At 34.0% G+C, this 16,295-nt stretch overlaps 2 protein-coding genes across 3 annotated transcripts in view; one reads left to right on the top strand and one right to left on the bottom strand.

Moving 5' to 3' along the window:
* The window catches only part of LOC144856287 (uncharacterized), a 31,827-nt gene extending 21,360 nt beyond the window's left edge, over positions 1 to 10,467 (top strand). The window contains exons 14-28 of one of the 2 annotated variants that reach the window (XM_078714242.1): positions 117 to 161; positions 351 to 481; positions 1,000 to 1,165; positions 1,453 to 1,789; positions 3,100 to 3,636; positions 3,827 to 3,975; positions 4,277 to 4,463; positions 4,701 to 4,842; positions 5,306 to 5,385; positions 5,531 to 5,621; positions 6,162 to 6,292; positions 6,616 to 6,639; positions 7,554 to 7,688; positions 7,954 to 8,093; positions 8,679 to 10,467. In XM_078714242.1, coding sequence (XP_078570368.1) covers positions 117 to 161; positions 351 to 481; positions 1,000 to 1,165; positions 1,453 to 1,789; positions 3,100 to 3,636; positions 3,827 to 3,975; positions 4,277 to 4,463; positions 4,701 to 4,842; positions 5,306 to 5,385; positions 5,531 to 5,621; positions 6,162 to 6,292; positions 6,616 to 6,639; positions 7,554 to 7,688; positions 7,954 to 8,093; positions 8,679 to 8,825 — 2,442 coding nt within the window. In that variant the 3' untranslated portion in view covers positions 8,826 to 10,467. The remainder of the gene's footprint in view (positions 1 to 116; positions 162 to 350; positions 482 to 999; positions 1,166 to 1,452; positions 1,790 to 3,099; positions 3,637 to 3,826; positions 3,976 to 4,276; positions 4,464 to 4,700; positions 4,843 to 5,305; positions 5,386 to 5,530; positions 5,622 to 6,161; positions 6,293 to 6,615; positions 6,640 to 7,553; positions 7,689 to 7,953; positions 8,094 to 8,678) is intronic. The other variant, XM_078714243.1, reaches the window with a different exon arrangement.
* Positions 10,468 to 10,708: 241 nt separating this feature from the next.
* On the bottom strand, positions 10,709 to 13,268 carry LOC144856342 (ryncolin-1-like). The gene is made up of 3 exons (XM_078714326.1): positions 13,167 to 13,268; positions 12,533 to 12,797; positions 10,709 to 11,063 (listed from the first exon to the last, which is right to left on the bottom strand). The coding sequence occupies exons 1-3, from the start codon at positions 13,257 to 13,259 to the stop codon at positions 10,747 to 10,749; spliced, it is 675 nt and encodes a 224-aa protein (XP_078570452.1). The 5' UTR covers positions 13,260 to 13,268; the 3' UTR covers positions 10,709 to 10,746.
* Between the last annotated feature and the right edge of the window lie 3,027 nt (positions 13,269 to 16,295).

Consider the following 16,295-nt stretch of genomic DNA (forward strand, 5'->3'; position numbering starts at 1 on the left):
AAAAAAGAAAGCCATACAAATTAAATGTTCAGAATCTTGTTATTCAAAATCATTTGAACCGTTTCTTTAGTTAATTATTCCATTTTCTAAATATTTATTTTCTAATGTTTTTTTAGCGCAAGCGAAAGGAACGAATGAAGTCTATAAAGGGGGAAATTGAGGTAAATATTATATTTTTATATAGCCTAGTAGGCCTATAGACAGTATTAGTATAGGTAGGCCAATAAAAACCCTGTGGCACTTGTAACTTCAGATAATAAGAAGTATTTAAAAAATCTGCTCTATGTTGAATTGTCCCGTTAAAAAATCTTATTATGTGGCTATTTTATCATTTTCTATTTCTTTATTAGCTTCAACTTGATTACGATGACAATGTCGGTGATCTGTTTATAACCGTAATAAAGGCGCGTGATCTAGCACCTAAAGACCGTAATGGACTTGCCGATCCGTTTGTAAAAATCTGCCTTCTCCCTGGAAGATGGTTAGTATAACATCATTTTATGCATGCAGTAGAAAAGAAAATAACAGAAACCTTCAACCACATACACACTGAGCAAACTCTTGCCAACATTGAAGTCGTTAGCCACAGACGACATTGCAAAATATGACGAAAGCGATGATCAGTTATGATCAAGGGGGTGGGGCCTATGAATGAATATGCAGCAGCAACAGCATCTTTTGATGTCGTTCTAGAAAACTCCTTTTTTTGTTCTGTCGGCATTTTCTAAATCTTGATTAGAACTCTTTCAAAGCCATCCTCCTGGCAACATGGTCAAATCTTGTTAAACCAGAATGTAATTCATTCCGTTTCTTGGAGTGGAAACCATGTTTTTAAACGTCATGAAACCCCAATATGAATGCAATTTCATCAACTTGAGCAAGACATTATTCTAGAATAATCTAAGCGGGCTGTATACTTTCTATGATAAATATACCGTGTTCCTGTTGCATATTTCACTTGTGTTCAGTAAGATAACATTATGTGATTTTCTATTTTAGTGCTGAAAACAAACGCCGTACAATGTATGTGCCACGGACGTTGAATCCAAATTGGAACCAGACTTTCCTATTTCGAGGAATCAGACGCAGGGAACTTTGCACCAAATCTTTGGAAATACTTGTATGGGACTATGACCGATTTTCGACCAACGATTTTATGGGTCAGGTAATGGAGTTTTAAAATCTAATTCTTCCTTCAACTAAGTGGCCAAACCATGCATGCAGATAATCAACTGCAGATTGTGACTCTGGTTGCCGCTGTTAAAGAGTTGTTCTCATTTGTAAATACAACGCGCACTGTAGATAATTTGGCCAATCACGACGCGATCTATCATCCGAACTGTCGCTTATGATTGGTCAACTCCTACTTGCGCAGCTGTGTCTACGTCATTGAGTTGCGTCCAGTTAGTGGGAAACAAGCTTTGAACCCCAACAAATCTTTATCTTCAACAGGTAATGATCGACCTTTCTAATATGGATAATCTTGACAACAATCCAAAATGGTATAAATTGCAACATCAAGGAGAGGTCGCTCCAGCTGAAGCACACACTCCTCAACTGGTTTCCCCCATCAAACCAGGTGGATTCTTCCTTCAACCACCAGCTCAGATGACGCGACCAAAGACGCGCAGTGAACAAAGTACATCTGACCCAGCCTTCTGGAAACGCGTATCAGATGGTACGTCATATCCGGTGTCCGCAGGTCAAATTGATAACGATTCTCCAAGTTCTTCTGCGTATGAATATGATACGGATCGATCCATCTCAGACGTCTCAGCAATCGACCGAGGTAAACTTTTACCATAATACTAAATACTTCTATCTATTTTATTTATTTTCTTCTATTCGATGGATGTCACCCTGTTTGTACTTAATTTTAGTTTTATTTCATTCGAATGCTAAATATCTTTACTGCTCATATCTGTGCTTATCTATTAGGCCAAATGGACATTACATTAATTACATAAAATTTCAAAATCTTTAAAACTTAACAAAGCATGTCGTTTTAACCGTTTGAATTGTTTTTTTAATCGTGTACTGAATGACAACCGGCCATTCCCTTTTGATCTAAAATTCTAGGATAGTTTACAAGCAATATTATTTAAGATAATACATAATTATTATTTTGTATATTACATATAATCTATATCTATTACTTCATGTCACACGACTTTGTAGTGATATAACAAACACATCTGTGAAAACTGTACTATAAGCTGTTTGCAACCACTATTAATATATCACTTAGCAAAACGTTACAATATAATCATTTTATTACGTTACGTTCATCACTGATTGTTGTATAAATGTTCAAAACAGTTGCGTCATAGAGTACATGCAGCAATTTGTGATTATAATAAATAGTTTGTGGCGGTAGTGTTGAAATTGAAGTTCTTTGATGGTAGGCCTATACAAACCGGGTTATAAATAACATTATGAGTACATTTTCATAATCACATTGCATATCAAGGCATATCATGCACTCATAGGAAAGAGAATCGAGTGTGTCCTACCAGGGTGAGAGAATGCAGGTTTTGTCAACCTGTTTGAGGAAGTTAGAAATCTTGTCAGAGAGGTTTCCAGAAGTTTGGTTGCCTCTTGGAGAAATCATAACGGTGTTCGGGTATATGTACTAACATTTTGATAGTGTATAGTTTGTTTAAACATTTATGTCTACAGTAGTAACATCCTTTTCATGTCACCCCTCTTACATCTTCAGATTAGCAAAGCTACAGGCCAGTTCACCAGGTATGATTTTAATCTAAACATTTTAATCTTCGTTATTTTTACCCTTTTGAGTATTTTTTAAATGTTGCATTCATTGTTGCACTACGTGGCACTTGACCTCCCTTTTCTTGTGGCTTCGCATTCCATTTGTTTGTTGTTTAGTAAACAACGCTTATTTTATTGCACTTTACGACTATGTCTTATTTTTCTAACATTCTACATAAATTAACATTTCATGAAATGTATAGCAATATCATATTTCAAGCTCTTCTCATAAAACATATAACAAAACTAAAAGTACTTTTACAAATATATTAATAATGTTCAAGTATATATTGCTCGTTAATACCAGTCGTTCAATTGTTCTTTTAGATCACCCTCAAAATTCAGATTCAGGAGTTCATTTAATAGGTCAAATGTCACCTGAAGAACACCCAGATATATCTACGTCACTCACAAGAATAGATGACGCAATCCGTGCTCTTAAACTAACCGATCAACCAATTCCAATAAAAAGGGATAAACCCACGCTTCGAACAAGAGCCTCGTCGAAATCGCCAAAACGGCATCAAAGACAACGTCCACAATCAGCAAACTTTGATTTACGCATCTCCAGAATGCAGAAACCAACTGAAAGCTACGAAGCTCAAGAAATGAAACGATCATTGTCAACGTCACCTCCGGTTACAGACAGACAATTTTATACACAAGAAAGACCAAGTTATTTTAAACATCCTGCCCACTCTTCAGTAGAACTTAATTCACCCTTTCTAGTTGCTCATAATCAGTCCTCTCGTTCGTCCTCATCTCATACCTTAGACTCGCCGTCCAGTAGTAATAACCAGTTAAAAGATAAAACACCCTCGCCTGACGTCGTGATATCAGCGGATGCTCGCCACAAACCAAAAGGTAAATACTAACTGATTGATTCGTGTTTTACTTTTGTTTTTTGTTGCATTGTGCTCTCTTTAATATTTAATTAAAGCACGTTCTTACTAACGCCGCTTGTATTGGCTTGTTTTTAATTATGATCAAATCCTGGCAAGATCTAAATAACTACTCCAATGTAAATAATTTAAACCGTCATTGCTTTTGCCAGAATCCATCCGAATTGCAAATTTTAATCCAAAAGATCACCATGACAATCGACATTCGAACAAATCGTTATCAACGCCACCCGATCAACCAAACTCTGGATCAAGCTCAGAAACGGATAAAAGAAAACGCTCTGGTTCCAACCAAATATCAGTAAGAAAAGTATTATTTCATAATGTCCATTGTTTAGAGGTAAAAACATATTGTAGCTTTAATGTTTGTTCATCTATTTTATCCGTTTTGCTACTTTGAAAACAAAATAACTTAAAAGATAACCATAACATTTCATTTGCTCCGGTTGCCATATAAATACAGAGTACAACCTGATGAATGTATACATTTTAATATACTCTGAAGTATGCATGTATTTGCTATGTATATTTATAATAATACTGTATCTGAAGCCTATACTTTATCACACTTCTCAAAAAATGTATTTCAAATATATTTTCAGAAATCTACTATAAAAGCCGATGTCGTAATACATAGCGAACAGCCCCGTCGTCGATCAAAAACACATTCCGATGATTCGATAGGAACCAGATCTGACTCGAGCCAAATGAGCAGGAAACCCCGTCGTAAAACCTCACGGGATGAAGATCCACTCAACTTCACAAGCAGAGATCCAAAACGAAGACCTTGTATGTTTGTTTTTTAATATCAATTTTACGACCCAACTAGACTGCTACACACGATAGCATTTTCACACTAGTGTATAATATTTACAGTACCGCAATAAAGAGCTACCGATACCGTCAAATCCCCTGCTTCCCATAGCGTCGCGCTTACGTCCCAAGTGGGAACCAAGTTTTAGCATCGTCGGTAACTTGCGTGTGAACAAGCTAACAAGCCCATCAACTGTTACTTCTATTCTTTAGCTTATGATGGCGGAGACACGATTCAGAGTGCCCACGACGAAAGCAGAACCGAATCACCCGTTTTTAAACTTCAGGAAACACATGCACGATCGCCTTATTCCAGTCATTATATGTCAGACGATAGACCGAGAACATCGTCATGGTAAGTCTTTATAAAAAAAAACACACCACCATTTTTAATTATTCACGATTGGACTCATCTTCTTTTAGTTGGACGAAATATCTACAGTAGCCTACTGCTAGAGACTGTAATATATGACTATAGTCTTCGGAAAGACACCAATAAATGGGTCTCTTCTTCTTCTGCCACATGACAGATATTGCAAAAAATTATTATTCAAATTCAGCATTAAGTATAATGGATATAGTGACGTGCCAGAAAGGAATAAAATCTTACCTTTTTTGTTTAACTTCTTATAAAAACAATCGAATTGTAGGAACATCTTGCTAATGTTATCGAAATATTTCCATAAACTATCGCGAATTGGAATAAAACTGCTGTTGAAATGTTACTATCTATGGACAAGAAATAAGAAAACAAAACACAGTTAGAGTTAGAAATTACAAAAGGTCTTCAGTACCAGTGTTTTTGTTTGTGTTTTTAGTCACTTTACTACAAATACAACCCCAGTACATGATCGAAAAAGGCAAGATAGTGGTGTTTACCCAAGATCTGTAACAAACGGTAAGTAGGTCAACGTGCTGTTCTTAAATAATTGGAAAAGTGGAATTAAAATTGCATTTTGATACTTCAAAAACAGTCTAACCCCATCAAAAAAAGAAAATAGGAATGAGGAACTAAACGATTTTTTTTAAATTCATAATTGCAGAAAGAGTAAGGAAAAGAAAGAAAACAAAAGGAAGCAATGCCGATAGTGAAATAGCCGCACGTAGACTATGTGACTTAGCAGATTCTAACAGGTTGTTGTAATAACACTCTCTAAACTTGATTTTTTTGTAATTAGACAAAGATCATGTTATTAATTCCCTATAAATATGTTTACAGTAAGTAATTACTGAGTATTGGTAATAAATTGAGCAAGCCCCAATTAATAGAGCATGTGTTTATGTATGGTCATTTTCTCTTTTCTTCTAGTTAAGAGTACCCCTAACTTACTAACTAATCCAACAATCACAGTAAATTACCCAACTTTTACAATCATATTAATCTACTGTATAGTGCTCGGGCATGTACAGTCGGTATTCTATTTGTGCTGAGTGCAAAGGCTTAACAAACTAAAGTGTTACTACACCATTATAAAGCCCTGTCTACACTATCAAACTAGTTTGACAAAAAAAGAATTGTGCCCAAATATGGTAGTGATATGCCCAAATATTTATGGTAGTGATATGACATAATCATCATGTCTAAATTATGGGCATATCACATAAAGTGTGATAGTGTGATAGAGCTTTAGCCTTTTGCAGATATTGATTGATATTGTATGTATCTTATCACAGTCAGCTTTGGAGCAGACAATTCGAGTCCAACGACCGACAGTCATCCATCAACATGAAAACTGCAGTATACACTAGAATGCTTATAGGAGATAATTTAGGTCCAGGCCAGGTTGTAGATCCCGAACTACCTCGTAAGTCTTCAATCAGTGTGTTCATAGTTTTTGTTAAATTGCATTGATTAGATCCTGATGTTTACAGTATCTCCCCGTCTAAATACTTATCCTACCCCCTTTTGTATCTACACATTGTTATGCATATATGTAGACAAGTCATCATCAATATTATTTAGAGAGAGACTTTTAAAAATATCAATACAAAAATGGGCCATTATTGAACAATCAATACAAGTATTGATTGACTATTACATTACAATTTTATTTTTATTTACAATTTTACAAACTGGCTTGTTATGATAAACGGGTTCAAAAAGAAATTTCATTTTTCAATCTTTAAGGACAGCCAGACGAACTGTGGAAAGGTAACATTTGATATCATAACATGATCACGCTTTTTAATATACTAGCTATAAGGTTCTGTTCAAGCAATAACATGACATATCAAAGACGCACCAGTTGACGTGTATGCGTATAAAAAAGACGAACTGATGCTTTTGGTGTACGCCAGCGTCATACGTTGTCTCTTCGCAATGTCACTGATGACGTCAATTTTTTGATGACCTGGACATAACTTTATAGAATAGACCATAGTTTGCATGAAAATGACATGGTTATAAGTACCATAGTCATTAGTATGGAGCATGTGCATTCATTAGCAACACACGTGGAACGATGTATCTCCAATTACAACTTTCCTTTACCATAATTGCATGCATAACATAATAATTTGTCATTTGTATAACAATACATATGTACATTAATTATGATTACTATTGCAAACATTAATCATTTTTTCACTTCAAAATGGGTTTACTATTTGATTTCACTTTTCATTGTGTTCTCTTTTTAAAAATTACTAATCTAGGATTTCATTATCAACGGTATATTTTTTTTACTAATAATTTTATCAGAACTAACTGATTCTAAAACAAAGATGTAGGCCTAGTATTGTAATAACGTAAAATTAGAAATAGTACAGTATTACAGTGAGTAAAAGTAGTTACATCACCTATGTCATAGGCTATGATTGAACACATAATAAGCTCTAATGATATCACTTAATAACAATACTTAATTCTAAAGAAATACAATTTAAGAATACAGTATACATAGTTGATTGGTGCTTACAGTAAATTACCAAGGGCAAAACAACTTTAAAAATTGTCAAAAAAAATTACAGAATATGGAAGAAAACATACATCAATGGCAGATCAATGGTTATATAGAATGTGGTAACTTTAATTAGAAAGAGTCTCTAATTGTTTTTTTTTTCTAGCAACAAGAGAGTCAACTGGAGAAATCAAACTTGGTTTAAAAAAAGATAAAAGATCAGACGGAGATTACTTTTATGTTGATATCATTCAGTGTAGAAAAATGACTTTCAAGTTAAAAGACACCGATCATATTCCAGGTAAATCAAATAAATTACAGTACATTGTTTCCTTGTATACTGGCATGAACATACACTTACTTTAAATTTTAAACTTATCATCATTTATACCACTATACAGGCTATTTAAACCAACAAAATAGCTAATAATAATACACAGAGGAATGCAGTCAGTAAATAAAATAGGCATACGGTACCGCTATTAATAGTAACCGCTAGTAGTTATTTTAAAGAATAGATATCTATAAATTTTGTTAAAATAATGTTGTTTTCAATTATTTTATAGATGTATACGTGAAGCTATTTCTATTTATGGGCAATAAAAAAGTTTCTAAGAAGAAATCGCACACAATCAAACAACAGTTAGAACCAGTTTTTAGTCAAGAATTCATATTCCATAAACCAATTATTGGTGCTTCCTTACAGGTATTTTTGAAGTATTAATAGCGATAATGATATAAATGATAATACTTGACATTTAATTTGCCAATGTTATACTTATAATAGTAGGTGTAGGCCTAAGTCAGTATCTCGTCTAATTTATACACTCTCACTAGCTAGGCCCAAATAGGAAATGCCTGTCAGGAATACTGTGACGGGCCCGTGCCCGTGTCGTGGATGGTCATGATGGACAGGAAAAAACAAACCAGTTGGGCCTAGGCTAGCCTTTTAGTTAAGTCTAGTTAAACCTTTTTATCCTAAACTTGCCAAGCTCTGATCCTTTATATGAGTAGTCTAAGTTGGCTAGGCTTACCGTTTCCTGAACCTGTATAAGTATTACTTAAGTTAACTATTCCACTAAAAAAGAGTAGTTTTATATAGGCCTAGTTTCTTCTCGTTGCAATTTGACCGTCTGCCGTGCGCGCATTGATGTGTGATGAAAGTTTTTAAAATAAACTCTAGAGGGCCGGCTCTCAAAATAACATCGCTAACGATGACGTCATAAGTTTTCAAGATTTTATTAGACATATTATTATTTATAATGTACCTTTTCTATTTGTCTATTTTTAGGTTATGCTTTGGGCAGATGGCGGGAGATTTAGTAGAAACACGATGGTCGGGGAAACTATGATATGGCTTGATAATGTGGACATGTCAAGTGGCAAAGTCACAGCTTGGTATAGATTATTTGCACCTAGTTCACCTAGAACTCCTTAACCTTCGTCATCAGTTGGTCGAGGATAATCCTGCTTCGTATTTCTTTATAAACTGATTTTATTTCAATTAGTAATATTAAATGAACAATTTCATCTACGGGATAATATTAACGGATAATTAGGGCTCCAATTAACAAATGGCAAATGAGTTATTTCCCACTCTACGACTCGACGCAATGCGCAGAGGACGTAAAAGTAGGCTGACCAATCAAAAGCAAGTGCGGATCATCATCCGAATGTTTGTGGTTGGTCATTACCATTGCATTGCGCGTACGTCTTCTAATGTAAGTTGACGAAAAAGAGGACAAATTAGGTTTATTTGGGTAAAAATTATGTGTTAGCTCAGCACAGCACTTAACTCAGAATAAACATTATACATTCTCTCTATATATGTTTAGCAGATTGTTTGAGAAAAGAATGTAGCATAATTCTTACAATAAAGGTTTATCTGAGGGTGATTTGACGAACTACTGTGATGGTTTAAATATATTATTAATAAAAACGAAATAAATATCTGGTGCTTGTTAAAATATTACGCAATACATTTGATACTATACCAATCCTTTATTAAACAACAAGCAATTATTATATAAAAGTATTTACTTTTTAATTAATAGAAAATAGATAAACGTAGCAATAGGCCATATGTCATAATACCCTAGTCTAGGTGAACGTATTGTATCCAATGATAGAATTATTTATTAGAGAATAGCTCTTGTGTAATGTAAATGTGGTTTTATATATTTTCCTTGGTGCTAACATTATTAAAATAAAATAATAATGCGGATTTGTTAATCGTTCAAACCAAATGCACTGTCTTATGCGTTAATGGCATCATGAAGGAGGACATTTTGTTACGTGCATGCGTACGTAACGGTTTGTTACCACTGGGGATTTCCCCACTACGCACGTGTCAACTGTCTCTTCACGATGATGACATAAACATTAATCATAATACAGGAAACAGGGCATTATTATTCCTACACTTAATAAAAACATTAGTTTAAAACCACCAATTTGCATCAATTAAAATGAAAGTATAGACTTAACTAGGCAGTGTTTACTAATACTTATTATATTTTTACGACGATCCATACTGTACTTAAACAAAACAAAAATAAAATTAAAAAATATACAAAAAAAACCAACCACCATTATAAATGTATTTGCAAACCAAAAATAATACTGCATTGTATTATATAACCTTTTGATATTTTTTCTCACTATAATAGGCGCGCATAATATTGACATGAATAAAAAGCAAGCGTTTGATATTAAACTTTTTTCTAATGCATGATAACCCATATAAAGTGCACTATTAATTATTAATTTATGAATGTTAACTTTAACTAATTTGCTGCGCATATACTATAACTTTAAAATATAATAAAAACGATTAGGGCCTATACATCATTGTAAATTGTATTTATATTGTATATTTAATTTATAATATGTAAATTCATTATACTTAACATTTCTATATTAGTTTTAAGTTTAAAGATGATTACGCATGTCTACACGTATATGTGGCCAAAGAGATTCCCATTATTTTATGTGTGCAATATAGGGCCTCTGGTAGATATATAAGTTGTATACAAATCCGTCAGCGACTTCAGTTGAGTATCATATGAAAATAAATGAATGGGAAATTTAATCTGTCTTTATAGTGGTACGTTATTTCATTACTGAAACAAAAAACGAAGTATAAGTAATACTTTTACATGATATCTTATCTAAAAAAATCGAAATATTTCCTTATATCCTAAAGCCTTTTCTACACTATCAAACTTTATGTAACAAATGTGATGTGCCTATATATAGACGACGTCATATCACTACCATATTTAAGCATAGCACTACCATATATGGGCACATCACATAAAGTTTGATAGTGTAGACAGAGCTTTATATCGCGTAGGCCTTCAGTTATTTTTTATTACAGTCCATGCTACTGTTATTATAATAATCGCTGTAATTGCCAGAATTATCGCTGGCAAATGAAGAATTGTGTATGCATAAGAAATATTAACAAATCGAAAGTAATCGATTCTACGAATTTTCATTTCGGCTGATTTCAGTTTTGCGTCTTCAAAATGAGTCCAATAGAGGCCTTTATATACGCCGGGCGCGTAGTTGAGGTTGCTATGGGAACACTCACTTAACCACCACCATTTGTGTTTTGACTGCTTGCCGGTTTTGGATGAAAAGGAAGCTCCATCGTGACATGTCAGAGCATCCCCTATATAAAAAAAAGACAATTTTGTAGAACCATTATCATTTATACTGTATCAACATCATTCAATTCAATTCAATTCAATTCAAAATTCTTTAATCATCCCACACGGGGCAATTCAAATAAAAAGGTCTGGATTAAAATGATCTTACAAAATATACAAAATATCACAATACACAGTACAAAAAAAGAAAAAAAAAAAGAGTCAAGGTTCAAGAATTTAAGAGTCGAATAGCCACTGGCAAAAACGAATTCCTTTTCCGGTTTGTTCTACATGCCGGGCATCGAAAGCGACGCCCATGAGGCATGAGCTCGAAATCACTGAACAAGGCATGGTTAATATTTTTTAGAATAGCTCTACTTTTTTCTAGAGTTTGCATGTCACAGAAAGAAGATAAACTACGAAGTTGACAACCTATTAATTTAGAACTTAAGTTAACAATTCTTTGTAGTGAGTTTTTCTCTTTGACCCTAAGACTAAAAAACCAGCATATAAAGGAAAAAGTTAAAACGTTCTCAATAAAGGAATTATAAAAAACCCTAAGAATTACTTTATCGACATTAAAATGGTTCAGCTTCCTTAACAGATAAAGTCTCTGGTGTCCTTTCTTTACTATTGCCTCTGTGTTTAATTCCCAGCCGAGATTGTCCTCAAATATAGTACCTAGGTATTTAAAGGAATGGACAATATCGACTGGTTCGTCATTTATAATGGATACCCAAGGGTTGCGTCCTTTCTCCTTCCTAAAATCTACAATCATCTCCTTGGTTTTGGTCACATTGAGTTCCAAGTAGGAGTTTCCACAAAATTGGATAAAATCATCTAAAGCGGAACCATGGCCGTCCTGTGAATTTTGAAGGAGAGACAGCAAGACAGTGTCGTCAGCAAATTTAACAAGATGACTATTGTCCTGTTTGCTGCGACAGTCATCCGTGTATATAATATACAGGAGAGGAGAGAGGACGCAACCCTGGGGGGATCCAATACTTGTCATACGTACATTCGAGTGTCTTTGGTTAACTAAGACCCTCTGACATCTGTTCGTAAGAAAACTTATAATCCATAATACAAAATCACGTTGAAAACCAAAATTCGAAATTAATTTGTTTGCTAAAATATAAGGGTGCATGGTATTGAAGGTATTAGCATAATTTTATCAATCATTCGCATCATTAATCTCACCTTATTATCCTCAACGTTATCGTTTCACCCATCATCAACGTTGCAACCATTAATTATCATAAAGTGTCATTACAAAACTTATTTTCATAATTTTCAAGTATCGTCATAATTTTCCTTAAGTTTAACATTATAATTAATTGTCCTATGATTTCAATCAATACCAGTGTTATATGATAGTTCCTTGTTCTTATCAACATCATCATCCCGATTATATCAATCAACCACAGTACAAGGAGATCACACCGTATCACCAGACCGTTGTAAATTACAACTCATTGGTATCACTACTTACCAGCATCACCGCTATAGGCACCAATCCGTAGCCTGTAAAAATTGCCTTCACTGCCTATCTTGAAATTGTCATAGAGAGCAAATCGAGAACCACTTTTGAATGATGTTAAATCAACTCTTAACTCGTATTTTGATATGTTAGTCAACCGATAAATCTTCTCGTTTCCAAGCCAATGATCTTGATCTCGTTCCCCGAAACCAGTTTTGTACATTTCCCAACTTTTATTAAAAAATCCATCAGATCTATCAGAATTTCTGTGAATAACCTTTAAAATAATAACTTAATATTATTATCAATGCTTACAGGTATTACCGTTTATAGACTTTGTTCTTCTAGATTTTGTTCGCGTGTACTATTAGGCCTACCATACAATCTAATATCCCTTACAGGTGCAACGAGTAAGGTACAGAAGAAAAAGCGCCTTAGGACCTTTTGGAAACAAACTTCATAGTTTAAAAGTTTTGATTTTATCTTTGTTATTATGTTAATAATAAGGGTTCGTTTTTAAGAGAACACACACAGGTTTTTCTTTAATATATTTATCGGCACACGAATCCGGTTCACATTTAATAACACAATTTCAATGGGGACCAATATGATTTGACGATGAGGTAGAAAACAGGTATGTACGTACTGTCCAACCACCGCCATCTGTCGTCATATCGCAATAAGCATTGAACGGCTCTCCATCGCCTGGTCGAATAGTATTTACACCATTTTTCGACATAATGCCATAGTCACTGCAGTCACGACGCACACTATTAAAACCAGTATACCACCCTAAGTTCCAGTAAATAGACATTCATAATTTTTATTTTGTCCATGTTGGTAGTAAAGATAAAGAGAAGTCATGGCAGTCAAGTTTTACGAGGAAGTATTGTTTTAACATAAACGTAATTTTAATTATGAGGACAGATATTTTCATATCTAATTTTGAGGTACGTCATGGGTACAGTGTATGCGATGGAAACTTGTTTACCTGACAGAAAACAAAGCATCAATATCAGCACAATTATTACTGGCATTAGGAAAAAAGAACGTCGGTGTTCATATTTTCCTGTTAAATAGTGATTGTATTCTCTCTGGATTGTTGTGAACACTTTACACAAATCAAAGTGTTTGTTGGTGTCAACTTCAGTAACAGCCATTCGTTCCATATCCGTTCTTATTGTGTAATTCTCAACAAAAACAACTGATCGTGCACCTATATTAGATATGGTTCAATTTAAAAATATCAATAACATTAATAATTGTTTATTTCTGATTATACAGATTCGATTTATCCTAGCATCGCGATCAATTTCGAAAAGCCATGCTTTTTTCGGGTTCTATTTCGTTTTTAGTCTCGTGCAAACGCGACTCTACAGCTCACTATGTCGGTGGGTTGGTTGGTCGGTCGGTCGGTTGCTCGGTAAACACTAACTCAAATTTGCGCACGCGACTGCAGCCATGTATATGGCCTTGTTTAAAATGATGAAATGCAATTATATTTTTTAGGCCTATACATGTTATTTCCTGATAAAAGTTATACAAATAGTATACAATTAAACCAATCAATTGGAAACTGTTTTGTTTGTATATAGAGAATTGATTCATTCAGCCGAAATCGATCAGCTCGGTTGAATACACTGCAGTCACACCTTACCTTGGTTGTTACATAAATTATACCAAGGTGTGTCATTCGATTTAGCACAGTACACTTTTTAAGAATCTTTAATTTTACAGTATTGTAGTAATATTCTAGTTTCAACATGAAAAAGTAAAAAGAAATTTCACTTACCACAGGCCGCCAGGTTCGCCTCTATTCTTTTCTTAGAAGGAGCATCAAGTGTATCGCTTGAAGTAACAACAACAAGTGGTACATACCCTAATTTAAAAAAAAAACGTTTAAGTTTTGATAATCTTTTGTAATGATATATTTAAATAATGATCAAGAATGTTGATTTTAATCTTTTTAGAATGGATAATGTAAATATGTGCCTCTATATTATGTACATGATTCAGATTCAGATTCAGATTTATTTGGTCGTTGCGGAAATTCATGACAGGCACAATCGTTCACATAAAAATACTGATGGTTACTGTGTTGATAATGATATCTATGATATCAATAATTATTTCAAATAGGCCCTATAGTGCACATCCAAATTAGATTGTTTAATTAAGAAAATGCTTTGGATCAAAGAACTGAATAATAATAATAACATTAATAATGTTCAATATATAGTGCAAAATGCAGGGAGCCTCTAAGCGCTGAACAATAAAAAAAATGTAAAAACACTAATTAATAATTAGTTAATGAATCCGCCACTTAACAAACAAAATGACCCAATCAACGGCAAATTGTATACTAAGTGTAGGAGGAGTCTAGCTCATGCTTTGTAACTTAGCAATTAATTATGTATTTCATGTCACTATTATTATTATTATTATTATTTTGTACAGTATTCTATAGGCTTAATTTACTAAATTTTTTAAAGAATGTATTAATGATGGTTCCGAAAGTCGATCTTTTTTGTAAATTTTAGTTTAAGTTATTATAGTAAACGTTTAATAAAGTTATAAATATTATACACAAAATATAATACCTACCTATTCCGTCTTTTATCGGATTAATCAACGCTTTACACTCTTCCATATAGTTCTCGCTTGTCGCACTGTATACAATTCAATTGTTAGAAAAGTGCTATGTTAACATTAATTTAACTAAATTATCATGCATAAAGTGATAATGATAGCTACAATAGTGCAATTAGTGTTTAAATGCAATATGTCACAAGTGTTAAAACATCAGCGATACATACCTAACAACAAGTACAGCAAAGTCCATTTTGCGAACATAGCTGTAAAAAGGCCAATAAAAATATGTTTTCCATAGTGGTATCCATACCATGTCTTCATTGAATTGTCCATAACCCCCTAAAAAGGAAAATAATTATAATAATATCCTGGATTTATATAGCGCCTAATGTTGTGAAACCTCTAAGCGCTGAACATTATTCCCCCGGTCATTTTTGCATCAAACACACACGTATGGAAACATACTCTCATAATGCAGTTAGTAATCAGCGCAAAGTTGTGTCTTGATCTAACTGGTACCCATTTATACACCTGGGTGGAGAGAGGCAAACGTAAGTAAAGTATCTTGCCTAAGGTTACAAGCAATGCGGCAGAGTTGGATTCGAACCGCGATCTCACGATCCAACGTCCAACACACTGCGCCACACACACACAAAAGCAGCGCACCAAACACTAAAACCACCATATACCACGGTAGCGTATACGCATCAAGAAAGGTCACACGTGAAATTGTTAAAGTTTTCCAAAATGTAACTTTCCTGACTAAATTAAAAAATCAAGACAACTTACTGCATATTATGTTTATCATCCTGCGGACGTTGATGTCTGTTGTTTGAAATCCTTTTGAATCTACAAACTCCATGTTTTCAGAGACGTCTAACTTTACAAGTCGTGTAGTGTGTTGTCCATCAGATTTGCCATCTGCTGGTGAACACCCTACTACACTCTCAAAATGTCCAGGATTGTTTAAGTCGTATCTAGCCAGCCAATATAAGCTATTTAAAAGTGAACTTTTCCCAGCACCAGACTTCCCGAACACTACAACTCGAATAGGACACAGTGGCTTATCAAAACGGCTTTCTCGTTTTGGTCTCCAGTTTTTTACTCGTTGTAGTAAACGATCTAAATCCTCAACAGTTACCATCCTTTTTATTCCTGTGGATTTTTTAAAATAAAAATCATT

This window comes from Antedon bifida, chromosome 11 (assembly GCF_963402885.1).
Source record: "Antedon bifida chromosome 11, ecAntBifi1.1, whole genome shotgun sequence".
NCBI classification, from domain to species: Eukaryota; Metazoa; Echinodermata; class Crinoidea; order Comatulida; family Antedonidae; genus Antedon; species Antedon bifida.

What these genes read in the sequence shown, in the direction of transcription:
- LOC144856342 (XM_078714326.1), bottom strand. Translation starts at nt 13,259, where the DNA reads ATGTCGAAAAATGGTGTAAATACTATTCGACCAGGCGATGGAGAGCCG. An exon ending in CAGATGGCGGTGGTTGGACA is followed by an intron (nt 12,798 to 13,166) that starts GTACGTACATAC and finishes ATTATTTTAAAG; the next exon opens with GTTATTCACAGAAATTCTGA. An exon ending in TGCCTATAGCGGTGATGCTG is followed by an intron (nt 11,064 to 12,532) that starts GTAAGTAGTGAT and finishes TTTTTTATATAG; the next exon opens with GGGATGCTCTGACATGTCAC.